Genomic DNA, 14,015 nt, shown 5'->3' with positions numbered 1-14,015 from the left:
ATGTCTGTGTGCCACTGTGTGTGTTTGGGGGGATGTGTGTCCAGTGCTTCCTTTACAGGAATCTTAATGACAGGATAGAATGGCCAGGGCTCGTGTTGCCCAGCAACAGACGCCATGGATATAGCTGAGAGAGAGAGAGAGAGAGGGAGAGAGACAGAGCGTGGGGGCAGAGAGAGAGTGCCTGTGTGTGAGTGTGTGCACGTGTCTGGTTCTGTTTATGAGCTGAGCTGATCTAAAATGCCTCTTTTTGCTCTGCAGCATTTTACTATGAATGCTTCTGGATAGCGCACATGCACACGCACACACGCACTCACGCACACACACACACACGGAAACACACACAAACACATGCGCGCACACACACACACAGACACTCGCACACACGCGCACACACATGCACACACACACACACACAGACACGCACACACACACACACACACACGCACACACACACACACGTGCACAAACATGCAGCAGTGTTTGCTCTGAGTTCTAATCACGCTGGCTCAGTGATAGCGGTAATCAAGACTCAAGGCCATTTCCGGCAACAAATAAAGAGAAAGAAATAAGAAGGACACTGAGCTGCTTCATCAGAGCGGCTGGATCAGACCCTTCAGTCACACAGCACCCGTCTGTGTGGGGACGTCAGGCCTAGTGGGGACGCAAATACACTGGAATTGAGCAGGCCTGTCTCACAGTTCCGTAAACTGTACAGAGAGTACCTTTACATCAGGACACACAGACACACACAAACACACACACACAGACACACAGACACACAGACACACACAGATACGCACACACACACACACACACACGCACGCACACACAGAGACTGATACGCAAACCCACGCACGCACACACACCTAAAATCCGAGCGTACGCAAACCTGCGCACACATATGTAAATACACACACCCACGCACATTCAAAAAAATCACAATGGCTGGGTCGCGCCGAGCGGGCTCCGGTGTCCATTCAACAGGCCGCGGCGCGGCAGGGTCGACAAAAAACCCAACCCCGGCCCCAAAGAAAGTGGGCCGAGGAGGAAGAATGGAGCGAGAGGAAGAATGGAGCGAGAGAAAGCAGGGGCGCGGTCGCGGAGGCTTACACTCGGCAGGGTGACTCATGTGACGCCGAGGACAATCGTAACGAGTCGCACCTGCGGCCCGCGCCCTGGCGAAAGAATGCGACCGGCTCGCGCCGGCCCCTTTCCGCGCGGACCCGGACCGCGCGTGCGAGGCGCGTGCGAACGGCGCCGGCCCCCGCCGCATCGGCCAAAACAACGTTCAAAACAAAACACGTCTCCATGCGCCGCGGCGCCTATTTATAGACCGAGGACGTGCACGCTACTGAGCAACTGCCTGTACAATAGCCAACAAATATGCATAAAGACCACAACATCTGATACGCTGTTATACAGACAACCCGATCCTGGCCTCACACAGTCCGAACTACAGCAGATTTAACAAATTCACCATAGATTTACCCAATGTACCATAGATAAGTCCAACTTACTATAGATTCACGCCCTCATGTACCATAGTTTGTTTACCTCAATTACAATAGCTTTATGCAATTTATCATTGATTTATCAAATCTACCACCAAATCACCCCATTTACCATAGAAGTATGCAATTTACCATAGATTTATCCAATCTACCATCAAATAACCCCATTTAGCATAGATTTAAGCAATTTACAAAGCAATGTAGGAGAAAGAGAGAGAGACAGAGACAGAGAGAGAGAGTGAGAGAGAGAGAGAGTGGGAGGAAGAGAGGGAGAGAAGGAGGGGGATAGAGAGAGATGGACAGGGAAAGCGAGGGAGAGCGATAGAAAACATGGGAGGTCATGAAGGAGTATCAGTTAGACTTATGCTCTTGCTGAAGGGCTTACACAACCACCATCAATAAAAGCAAAACAACTTCCTTATGACAGCGGGAAAGCCTTCCAGCAGTAAACAGGCTGCCCGCGTGTGTGCCAGGGCTGTGCAGACGAAAGCAAAAGTAGGCCGCTCTGCCTCCCAGTCATAAACACCAGGCCCATGCCAGTCGGTGAAAGGGCACAGAACGACTTCTAAGGAGACGTCATCTCAAGTCCATTGCCTGTAACTTCACGAAAACGTGAGCCACATTTAAACTACAGCAAGGCAAATCCATGGTAAACATGTTCAGAACAGCTCTAAAAACATGCCTCAAATTCCCACAGCTGTAGGAAAAGCCTGAATTCAGAAGGCTCTTGTGACACTTGCTTTTGAAAAGCCACGACACAAAACAACCAGCCTGTTGTGAAGGCGGTGCTGTACATTTCGCTGGGTATTAAGGTTAAACAGGGTATTACCTGATTAATCTCCTTTCCCTACCAATGCAAACTTCTACTTGAACAGCGGGTTACTAGCGGAGATTAGCCTACAGTATTTTTTCAAGTGTTTTTCAGCCCGTGTGATCTATAAGGATTGTAGGGTCCTAACGGCTTAAACTGAACTCAGCTGTAGCTACAGTCAGAGATACAACCGAGTCTAGCAAGGCATTCAACCCACTAACGAGATTGAATGCCTTCAACGTGAACACTGACTGACTGACCATGTTGGTTACCAAGCTACACCCTGAGCTGACCAGAGGAGGATGGGTTCCCCTCCCTCCCCCGAGCCTGGTTCCTTCCAAGATTTCTTCCCATCTGCCCCAGGGAGTTTTTCCTTGCCACTGTTTCTTTAGGCTTGCTCCTGTGGGGATTTAGGCCTGCTCCAGTGGGGGATTAGGCCAGGTTTGTCTGTGAAGCATATTGTGACAATTGATTGTGAAATGCGCTATCATAAATAAATAAAGTTTGATTTGATTTGATTTGACTAACCAATCCACTGTCCTCGATATAAATAAAGAATTTGAGAAGGAGACACATTATTTTCTATGATTTTTATCCACAGAAGCCTAGAGGTTATTCAAAATGTATGAAAATTATTGAGGATTGGCAAATGACATTAACTGGTTAACCGTGCTTGTGTAAGTTGTAAGTACGTAGCCCCACGGCAGACAGGCATGTTTTTCTGAGAGCACCGCTGGTCCCCCTTCGTTCCGTATTGTTTTGGCTTTTGTAAACAGCTTTTGTAAATTCATCTCGAGCTACACACAGGTGACAGAGCAAAGTTGCCATTTTGAATCTGAAACAGAGCGATTTGCCGAGCGGACAAAGCTTTGGCTGATGTCACGCACAGCAGCGGAAAGGTTTTAATCATAACAAAAATTCCCCACATTTACATAATGTTTTCATCCAAAGTCACAGCGCTTTTTACAGTGATGAAGGGGAAACTCACCTTAGCCACTACCAATACGTATCACCCACCTGGGTGATGCACGGCAGCCATTTTGCAGCAGAACACAACACTAGAACGCTTATCTTATGGCTTTGCTATCTGACAGCCCAGGAATCAGCCCTCTGTATTCTGGTGGGGAGTCTGTGTATTTCCTGAAATTCACCAGTTAGTACAGAATGGTGCATATTAGAGTGCAGAATGGTGCGTATTAGAGTGCAGAATGGCGCATATTAGAGTGCAGAATGGTGCACATTAGAGTGCAGAATGGTGCACATTAGAGTGCAGAATGGCGCACATTAGAGTGCAGAATGGTGCATATTAGAGTGCAGAATGGTGCGTATTAGAGTGCAGAATGGCGCATATTAGAGTGCAGAATGGTGCACATTAGAGTGCAGAATGGTGCACATTAGAGTGCAGAATGGCGCACATTAGAGTGCAGAATGGTGCATATTAGAGTGCAGAATGGCGCATATTAAGAGTGCAGAATGGCGCACATTAGAGTGCAGAATGGCGCATATTAGAGTGCAGAATGGCTCACATTAGAGTGCAAAATGGTGCACGTTAGAGTGCAGAATGGTGCACATTAGAGTGCAGAATGGTGCAGACATAAATAAAGGAAACGGACCCTCCTGCTCTCTACCGACTCACAGGGAGGACTGACCTCACAAACAAACACCTCCCCTCCCTGGCGTGGCTGCAGACCGCTCAGCGAAGGAAGCTTGGCGCAGGAGAGTATCGCGTTTCATTTAAAACCGATTCATTTCAGGCGCCCTTCAAGAGATTTAGCGAATGGCTAAACTTATAAAATCCCGTACATACAGAAATCTAGCGAACTATCTTCCTCCTGCTGAACTCCAGCACACTCTTACACGTACTTCCTTCAGTACTATCACCTGAAACAACTTAATGCTGAAACATGCGGGAGGTAGCGGAAGCATTCACAAAAAATGACACTGTGTTAGACAATGAATAAAAAAAATATTCTACATATTCTGGTGTGGGAAAATATTCTATAGCAGGGTTGGGCAATGCCAGTCCTGGAGGGTTGGTGTGTATGGAGGTTTTTCTTTCCACCCTTGGCTAAATGTGCTAATTTTCTGTATACACCAACGCTGGTTCATTGGTGGTTTGGACCACAGTAAAACGTTCCATATATGGACACAAGAACAGCCATTGGCTGTCATTCATTCACTCATCAAGAAAAATAGCTAAAATGCCAGATGGTGTGAAGTTATAGCTAATTAAGCAATTAAGGCCAGAAGTTGTCCTGAATACCAGAAACAGATACAGCCCTCGTTGCCCAACTCTGTTTTACAGGCTACATCCTAATTGAAACAAAGATTCCCTAAACCGAGTTTATCTACCGCAGATGCCTAGTGGCTGTAAAACGCAGGAAACCCACATAGCCAACCAGTGGATGCACGTCGCGAGGTGTAAAGCTCAGAATATGAGCAAACGCAAACACGGAAGTGCAAAGATCGATCTTGATTAAATAAATGGCTCACAGAGAGAGAAAAGCAGAAGCACAGCACCAGACACGGCGTTGACCTCAACAAGGGCGTCACACTCAAGTGAGCACTGCGTGGTTTTGACAGTTACGCTAACAGTTACGCATCGGTCTTCGTTAAATTCAGAGCCCGGCGAACTCACTGTTGACTGACGCTAAAAGTAACATTCACTTCAGCTGCTACTCAAATGAGACAAAAGTGAGAACCTGTAGTTCTTTGAAGTCTGGCACAGCCATCATACAACACTAAAACGCAGTGTCGTATACACGCAACGCCCAAAATACTTCTCATACCTCCACACACACCACAGCCCAGAGTTCCGGACCAAGCTTAGAAGCAGAGGATGTGGTGGCCTTTTACAGACAAGAAAACCACGACCACATGGTGCAGGGAGCTCAGAGGGACCTGCATATTCTGGCCTGAAACGGTGATGAAAAGAGAGAGAGAGAGAGAGAGAGAGAGTACAAAGAGACGAGTAAGACAGAACAAATTCTTCGAAATGGGCCGTCCTGCTTAAGGCTGATTACGCTCCTCTGTCTCCTGGCACAGGGCAAGTTTAACCTGCTTCTCTGGGCAGGAGGAGGCACAGGTAAGACCGGTGAACAGGGGTGAGGCAGGATAACACATGAGCGCAAGAAATTAGGCCGAGGAATCCTACAGACACACAACAAAGTCTGGGTCGGGAGAGAGCCGAGAGGCACTTCCCATCTGAGCAGCGTCTGGCGCGCAAGTGACCTTGTGGACCGCGCTACGATTAATAAAAACATTCAGATATTTTCATATGGGAGAACAGCCCGTGACATTTCTCAGACAGTACAGAGCAATAAACACGCCGCTCACATCTCACTCGCACATTCGCACACAAACACAATTCACCAATGACATATTTAAAATAAAATAAAACATCCAGCAAACCCCCCTCTGCAAAGATTAACCTGGAAAGAGTCCTCAATTTCTGTTCTCTTAACGTTTCACTGGACAGCAGGCAACCTCAGTCATTTCTCAACTGCCAGCAGCAAAACAAGCCTTGGGTAACAGAGACAAGCTTTTCTGAAATTTTTTTTTCTGAATATAGCCTAAATATTTTGAATATCCTCAGGCCCGGAAGATTAATTATGAAGACAATCAAGCTGTCATTTCCCCCCAGCACAACATGAAACTCACTCAATTCCGCTTTAACACAGAAAGCTTTAGATGAATGAATTATATTTAAAGCAGGGTTATATTTCTTATGTTCTTTGAATGCACATCCGTGGCAAATAATATAAAGTTTTACCACAGATTTATTTCATGAATTAAAACGCAATCCTGCAGCTGAGAAGGGATATCATGATCCAACCCTATGAATGATGCATAATTATTGATCCTAACGGTCAAGCCAAGGCAGACCTTCTACAAGCAACCCTTTAGCTCAAATTCAGTAATCGCAGAAAACATGAATCTAATTTATAGGTCAGACAGGTCTTCAGCATACAGGGGCAAACGTTCTCCCTGATCAGAGAACCACAATTCAGTTCTACACAAGGTCTAGGCCTACATCTTTGTCTGAGAACAGATTTAACTGCTTTGGGAAAACGTAAGCACTGGATCAACATTTTTGGCGTGGTTGTGAATGAAGTCCAACATTCTTGTCTTGGGTCCAAATGTGTTTTGTGCACAATTACTTCATGAACTGCCAGGAAGGCACACTATAACCCGACTGGCAGAGTGACGTCTGACTGACACACACAAGCAAAAACCAGGCTAATATTTGGTTTCACCGAAACCAAACCAAAAGTACAACCATAAAAATTAAAATAAATGTGTTATACAGTTAAAGGTAATAACGGTGAATTTCAGTAGCAATGCTAAGAGCACTGAAGCACACAATGATGGGAAGCTGATGGAGGAGCCTATCATTGCATTACATTTATTTAGCAGACGCTTTTATCCACAGCGACGTACAAAAGTGCATATCATTGTCATTGGAACAACAACTATCATCATCCAACCATCCGACCAGCGAGCCAAGCGCTTGGACCTAACCACTCAAACCAAGTTCATTTCCAGCTAAATCACACTGATCACATGATGACCTGATAAGGTTGCCAGGGTGATGTGAGTCTGGAGTTTAGCCTGAGTTTACGAACCATGATATTAAGCAGGGCCACACAGCACCGCCTAGTACAGTGCAGAAAACAGGCAATCAGCGCAGAGCACAGTCCTGCACAGTGCAGAACGCAGCCAATCAGCGCAGAGTGCAGTCTAGGGCGGCTCAGAGCACAGCCAATCAGCACAGAGCACAGTCAGCGTGGTGTAGAACGCAGCCAATCAGCGCACATGGCGACCGTTCCCCCTCTCGCGCACTACCACAGTCTGATCGGATACAACACCGTGGGCACGATGGAGACAAGCGAGACACGAGTCTCTACACAAATCCCATTCGCTGAGCCGCCTCCAGCAGCCACGCGGGTCAGAGATAATTACGCGGCGCGTCGCCGGCAAATTAAATTAATTGTTCTGACTGCAGCGTAATGGTGGAGATTCCCAGCGGCACAAGTGTTATCGGCTGTGCAGGCGGGGCACCGATCATGTCAGACTCTGGAGCAAACGGTCAGCCTTACGATCAGTCTCGCGATGAGCTCAGTGATCAGCCTCACGATCAGTCTCACGATGAGCTCATTGATCAGCCTTACGATCAGTCTCACGATGAGCTCATTGATCAGCCGTACGATCAGTCTCGCGATGAGCTCAGTGATCAGCCTCATGATCAGTCTCGCGATGAGCTCAGTGATCAGCCTCATGATCAGTCTCGCAATGAGCTCAGTGATCAGCCTTACGATCAGTCTTGCAATGAGCTCAGTGATCAGCCTTACGATCAGTCTTGCGATGAGCTCAGTGATCAGCTTCACAATCAGTCTAGCGATGAGCTCAGTGATCAACCTCACAATAAGTTTGGCAATCAGCGTCATGATCAGTCTCACAATAAGCATGGCGATCAGCCTTACCTTTTTCCCGCTGGAGCTGGCCTTGGAGAGGCAGGAGCGGCCAGGCGACAGGTAGCCGCCAATCACCTCGATCTCGTCCACGGCGGGGTAGCGCTTCTTCAGCAGGGTGCCCAGCTGGGCGTAGGGGGCCTGGGGTGGCGTGGAGGGGGTCTGGAGGCCTGCTTCCTGGGGCTCGGGCAGGGCGGGCTGGGGGTCGGCCTTGCGTTTAGGCACCACCGTGAAGGTGTTCCCCGAGCGACGCTGCACCATGGGGCTCGGGCCCGGCTGCCCCGCCTCCACCTCGATGTCGTCGATGTTGGTGACGGGTAGGTGGTCAGAGGACGCGGCGGGCGCGGCGGGTTCAGGCGCCGCCCACTTCGGGGGGGTGTCCAGGGGGGGCTCCGAGGGCGGAAAAGGAGACACGGGCACCAGGGGGGCGTCCGGTTCGTACAGTTCCGTTTTGGCTAGTCCCGCCGCGGTTTCCCGTTCCTGCTTCTTGGCGGTAGGGGGCGTGGGCGGAGACACGGCGAAGGTTGGGGTTGGCACTGCGGCGGCCGGCGGCTCCGTCGGCGCCCTCGGGACGGCGGGGGTCGGGGACTGGACGGGGCTGGAGGGGGCGGTGCTCCCGGGGGAGGCCGCGCCCCCCGCGCGCCGCCGGGGGATGACGGTGAAGGAGTTGCGGGACTGCAGGCGCAGGTTGGCCAGGGCGCGCGCCTGGATGTCCCCGGCCGGCAGCGCCGACAGGTCCGGCCGGGGCGAGGGGCGGATCTCGAACCCGGGGGAGGGAGGCGACGGGGGCGGGGACGGGGAGGCGGCGGCGGCGGCGGCTCGGCGCCTCTCCGGCGGAGAGCGCGGCGCCCTGGGACTGGAGGAGCCCTCGGCGGCGGTCGGCCAATCCCGCGGCCTCTGCGGCCGGGTCTGGAACCGCTCTGCCGCCTCCCTGTGGTTCGCCGGCGCGGCGCTCCCCCCGCCCTTCTCAAAGTGCCGCCGGTAGGAAGACACGGACTGGGGGGACCCAGCGGGGGAGCCGTCGCTCGCGTGCCCCTCCGGAGAGGAATCGGAGTGGGGCTTGGAAGACGAGGAGCTCTGGAAGACTGAGCCAGACTCTGCGCGGTCTGGACTGTGGGCCGGCGAGCGGCACAGCGGCGGCGTGGACTTTGGCACCTGATGATCTGGCTGCGGTTTGGGCCGGGCCCAGGGCCTGACCGGCCCGGTTTCCAGGTCCAGCAGGTTCTCCGTGCTGCGCGACTTGGGCTGAAGCTTCCCGTAGTTGCGGTCGAACTTCTGCAGCATGCGGCTCACCCTGCCCTGGGTCTGCCCCAGGTCCAGCGCGTCCTCGGAGCCCGGGCGGCCCAGCGTGCTCAGGTTCTCCTCGCTTTTGCTCAGCGCTGAATCGTAAATGACCACCTCCTTGGCGCGGATCTCGGTCACAGCACTGCCTCTCCTGTCTACCAGGTCACTCAGGGAACTGTAGCTGCCGACGGTGCCGTTCTGTTGCAGCTTGGCACCGCTTTTAATGCCGCTACCGTCCGGGAAATAATCGGGGTCAGACTCTATTATAATGATGTTCTCCGCGCGGATAGTCCGGATGCCCGGAACGCCGCCGTAAAGCTCCAATATATGCTGAACCGGCCGAGCGGCGCTCTCGCGATCCTGTCGCCTTTTACGCTCCTTCTCCAGTTTAATGAATGGGTTCTCCTGTAACGGGCCAAGACTGTCCTGCAGCACCAGGCTTTCTTCTTCACCCCCGCGTCCTCTGCCGGTTTTCTCCGCGTCGACAGTGTCGTTCGTAATCCAGGGGTCTTTGTTTGATTTCACTGGGGAGAGATCCGGGGAGGCGGAGGCGCTGCCATGCTTCCCCGCGAAGTGCTGGCTTGCCGGAGTGATGGTATAGCTCCTGTTTGAACTGGCGCTGGACACACTCTCTTTGTTTTTAGAGGCACCGCTATCTCCCGATACGTCTCCATTAAGCCGGGTTGCGGCCGCGCTCGAGGACGGCTCCGCTGCACCTGCTCCGGTCCCGCCGCCTTTTGCTTTCCTCCGCTCCAGAATCTCTCTCTTCCAGGCCGGCATCCTCGGGCTCTCCTGTCCAGCCTCTCGGCGGAGCACCCGCACTTCACCGCCAGACATCGCAGGGGGAAGGGGGGGATCTCCGGAATTTGGGGGATGGTGTTCCAGGGCTGGAACGGAAAGCACAATCCGCCGTCTGTCGCTGTACCTGCAGCGCTGTGTTCTACAAACACGCGCACATCCCCCCGCCGTCTCCTTCTGTCTTTCTTGCGCTCTGCCTGCCTCTCTGCTGTCTGCCTCAGCCCCGCTCCGACCACGCCCTCTGCACCTGTACACTACAGACGTCACACTTCAATCTAAAAAAACTGCACCCTCTCACGGCGCCTCATTTGACCATATCCACTTTGAACACACCCCTCATTTACGTAGCACTCCATTTACGAAAGAAAGCCCCTCCTATTTCTATTGTTAAGTTAGCGGAAGATGGACTGTCCATCAAAGCGAAATGCTCGTTCCCGTCAGAGCTACTCTTCAACCCTGTGCCTTGGTTTATTAAAAATGTGTAGGCTGCCTTTGACAGGGGCAAATATAATTATGATTATGAGTATTATAAATGCTGTTTCGCGCGTGTTGGCGCTACTTGGTTTCATATAAATAATTGAAATAATGAAAAAGAAAACGAGTGGTTAACATTACAACTGTTAAAATTAGAACGGAAGAGTCTTGGTCAGACATAAGGGAGGTTGGGGGTGTATGTTGTCCCTTTCCCAGAAATTGTGTCTGTAAAGTGTGATGACTCTCTTTACGAGGATATAGCGTAAACGCGCATAGTATCAAAAAACTATTTAAGAGGAAACAGCCCGTAAGAGTATCGACGTGGGAAATGATACCAGCACGTATCGTGACAATACTACACATTCAGCCTGTGAATGAATTAATAGATGTGTCATTTTTAGGCTACTTCCTACAGTATCACAGCAATGTCGTGGGCTATTGCTTCTCCCAGAGTGAGATTACGTCTGTTCTTCATCAAACATTCATCGTGGTCCTGCCACTACGAGCAGTGAATTCTAATGAGCTGGATTTAGCCGTAGCCGACGCTTGCCAATCAGTCAGGAGCGCACACAGAGGTTTCGATAGCATGCACGCATTTTGTATTGTGTTGTGATGAACAAATTAACCCAGCCTCGATCATACAAATTAATATCCGTTATTTTATATGCAATGCCTCTGCTCTACCGTGTGCTTTGCCTTTGATATGCTAATTGAGTGCAGGGACTTGGACTCATTCTAGGGCAATACGAAATTAATCTCGTCCCTCCTTACTACAAAGCGAAGGGATGTGAATGATATGCTCTCCATGAACACTTTTCCCTTGCCTTTTTCATAAACATGTAATATTTTAATTTAGACCGTGGAACCCGTGTGGCACAATTGCAATCATTTGAGAATTTCTTAAGATGGTGAAATTGTAGGCTCGTTCCGGGGTGAAACAAAACGAGGCGGCGAAACGAGCGCACACGCCTGAATTCCAGACTAGCACAGACGACGACGCTTGCTGGCGACCCTTTCCTGACTGGTCGGATGAAGAGTTAGCCTGTAGGCTATATTGTTGATTGAATGTACGTTTGCTGTTCATGAGAGGGAGAGGTTAGAAACCAATATAGGATACGCACACAGCTACAACTCTCCCATTGCCTGTTTTCGCGTAATCATAAATTGCTTTGAGTTTTGTCTTCATTAATAGCCTACCCTGTGGCAAAATGTGAAAAATCAGTGAGAATAACAATATCAACCGTGTGACAGCAGTCAAAATGTGATCCGCGGAGATTAACTGTCATAACGCGGTCACTATTTCAACAGCGCGTGGCTTGTCTAATACAGATCCAATGTTGGGATATTAGAACACAGATCTACATCTGTCACCCAATTACATTGATAGGCTATCAAATAGTATTACATGTTTTTCCACATTTAATGTCGCCTACTTTCTGTGATGCAGCCTATCCACAAGGCTGGAGCTTACATGCTTGATTTCTCTAACAACAGTTTGATGCGAAATAGCATAGCCTAAGCTAACCCGCGTGTAACAAGTTTACCATGAAACGAACAGATCTGGTTAGTGATTCAGCTGATTCAGTTATGCAAGGACTGAATAGGACTTTTTGATTTTATTTGAATCGGCTGAACAGGAGGGATAGGAGGACACTGCGCCGATGCACGTGTCGGAACCACTAAATCTTATGTTGGTAGTGGTATTCCGCAACTAGCAATAACCTAACACAAATTTGCTGTCGTTTTCGTCATAAGCGCTTTCTATCGTTTTTTAAACAGCTTGTCTAATTAAAATGGAAATCCTTTACATAAGAGCCCGGTTAAGACCACATAGCGTCTAAATTAATGAGTCTTGAAGTGACCTATAAATATATGGATATGTTTTGATTAACAACGAGAATAGTTTGTGAAATGACCTCGCGCACTTAAAACTGCTTTTTATAGGCTACCTAAAAGAGACCAAAAAAATACGGCGCGCCAGGACATATTTTACCCACGAGGTAGGTTTCACATTGAACAAAAGGTTTATTCTGGCGAATGATCATAATCTCCTTCCCCTCGACCAACTCCCTCGTGAAGTCCGCTATTTATTATTATTATCACCACCCATTCATCGGTCGGCAAGGAAACAAAAATACGATTCCTCCCTTCGGAAACATTATGGTTAAACAGTGACCCCTTGTGGTTGAATCCAAGAACGTTCCGAAGCGGTCAGCCTACTTTGAAGCACCAACAGGGTCTACGTGCACGATCGTGTCATTGGTTCTGTTATAGGCTATATTATTATGACATTGATTTTTAGCCTCTCATGATTCGTATCAATAGCCAATTATTATATAAATATCACTACTTTTAATTACAACTGAGAGTGAACTTTTTGCATCAGAGACGGTGTCATGCAAACCAGAAAAGAACAGTATGCCTACACAATTCTGGATGATTACAGAGATCATGAAAATAAATCAATTTTAACACTGGGTCTTTCACAAAAAGAAATACAAATAAATGAGCATTATTAAGTATATTTTCTTCAGGTTTTCAAATCCCAAGACAAACCCCAAGATTCCCTTAACTGAGTTTAATTTTATTTTATTTTCAAACACAGTTAAATAAAAAAAATTGTAAGACAAAAATTCACCAAATACTGGCGGAACGGGGGAAGTTATGGCTATATCTACAGCGTCGTGGGTTCTCACATTTGTAACGGATTCTGGAAAATAATTGATCTCCATTTTGGGAAACAAGGGCCGGTTTATTTCTCCTAGCGTACAATTAATGTTAAGTAAAAAAAATCCACTAATTAACATGTATTATTGGAAACTTGGGATGTCTACAACAGCTGCTGTTAAATTCTATAAACTCTGCTCACGTGCTCTGCATAAAATAGTGCGATGTGCTTTAATTTGCATCGGATGCGAAATAATTACATTACATTAGGCTAATTTAGCAGACGCTCACATTCAGTGCGACGTACAATGTCAGAGAAACGTAACCGCATTCGCCGGATTAATATGAGCAGTTGCATCAGACCTAGCTAACAACATTCCCCGATCAGCAAGTATAGGACTCAATGTCACAAAAGCACTAATGCAAATGGAACTTTGCTAACAAAGAACCAAAATATAAATTCTGAATACGTACAGATTAGATCCACCAGAACAAGCCACCAGAATAGAAACACACACACAAAGAAAAACATTAAAATATAACCCAAAACCATAAAATGACATAATCTGAATTAGTATAAAAGGTGGGGAGTGCTATGGGGTGAAGATAGGAGGCAAATGAAGACGCAGTCTGAAGAGATAGCTCTTTCACATCGGGAGGCTGACCCGTGATTCTGCTGTCTTGACCCGTGCAAACCTAATTTCACCACTGGGTGGCGGGGACAAGCAAGGAGGGAGGGAAGGAAGAGTCAGCCACCTCGGGATTCGTCGAATGGAATGATCTGGCGGGAGGTGGAGGCACTCACTATTCACCACTGATGGTGGAGCTGTCCTATTCGCAGTAGCCCATTACCACCGTTTTAAGATGGAGGGTAAAGCTGACTAGCGTCAGGATAGAAACGGTCTCAGGAACCACGAGAGGAGACGGCAGACCAGAGAAATACAGTCCGTACCGCTCGCTAGCCCATCACAGCACACAAGCTGTTGCACCACTGCAGCA

At 48.8% G+C, this 14,015-nt stretch overlaps 1 protein-coding gene across 1 annotated transcript in view; it reads right to left on the bottom strand.

The window, feature by feature from the left end:
* tprn (taperin) overlaps positions 1–10,132 on the bottom strand; it is an 18,819-nt gene extending 8,687 nt beyond the window's left edge. Inside the window, exon 1 of the mRNA XM_035391317.1 lies at positions 7,806–10,132. Coding sequence (XP_035247208.1) covers positions 7,806–9,914 — 2,109 coding nt within the window. The 5' untranslated portion in view covers positions 9,915–10,132. The remainder of the gene's footprint in view (positions 1–7,805) is intronic.
* Positions 10,133–14,015: the final 3,883 nt, after the last annotated feature.

The sequence above is a fragment of the Anguilla anguilla genome, chromosome 14, assembly GCF_013347855.1.
Source record: "Anguilla anguilla isolate fAngAng1 chromosome 14, fAngAng1.pri, whole genome shotgun sequence".
NCBI lineage: Eukaryota > Metazoa > Chordata > Actinopteri > Anguilliformes > Anguillidae > Anguilla > Anguilla anguilla.
The sequence above is the reverse complement of the archived record's forward strand: the minus strand, read 5'-3'. Positions and strand labels throughout refer to the sequence as shown.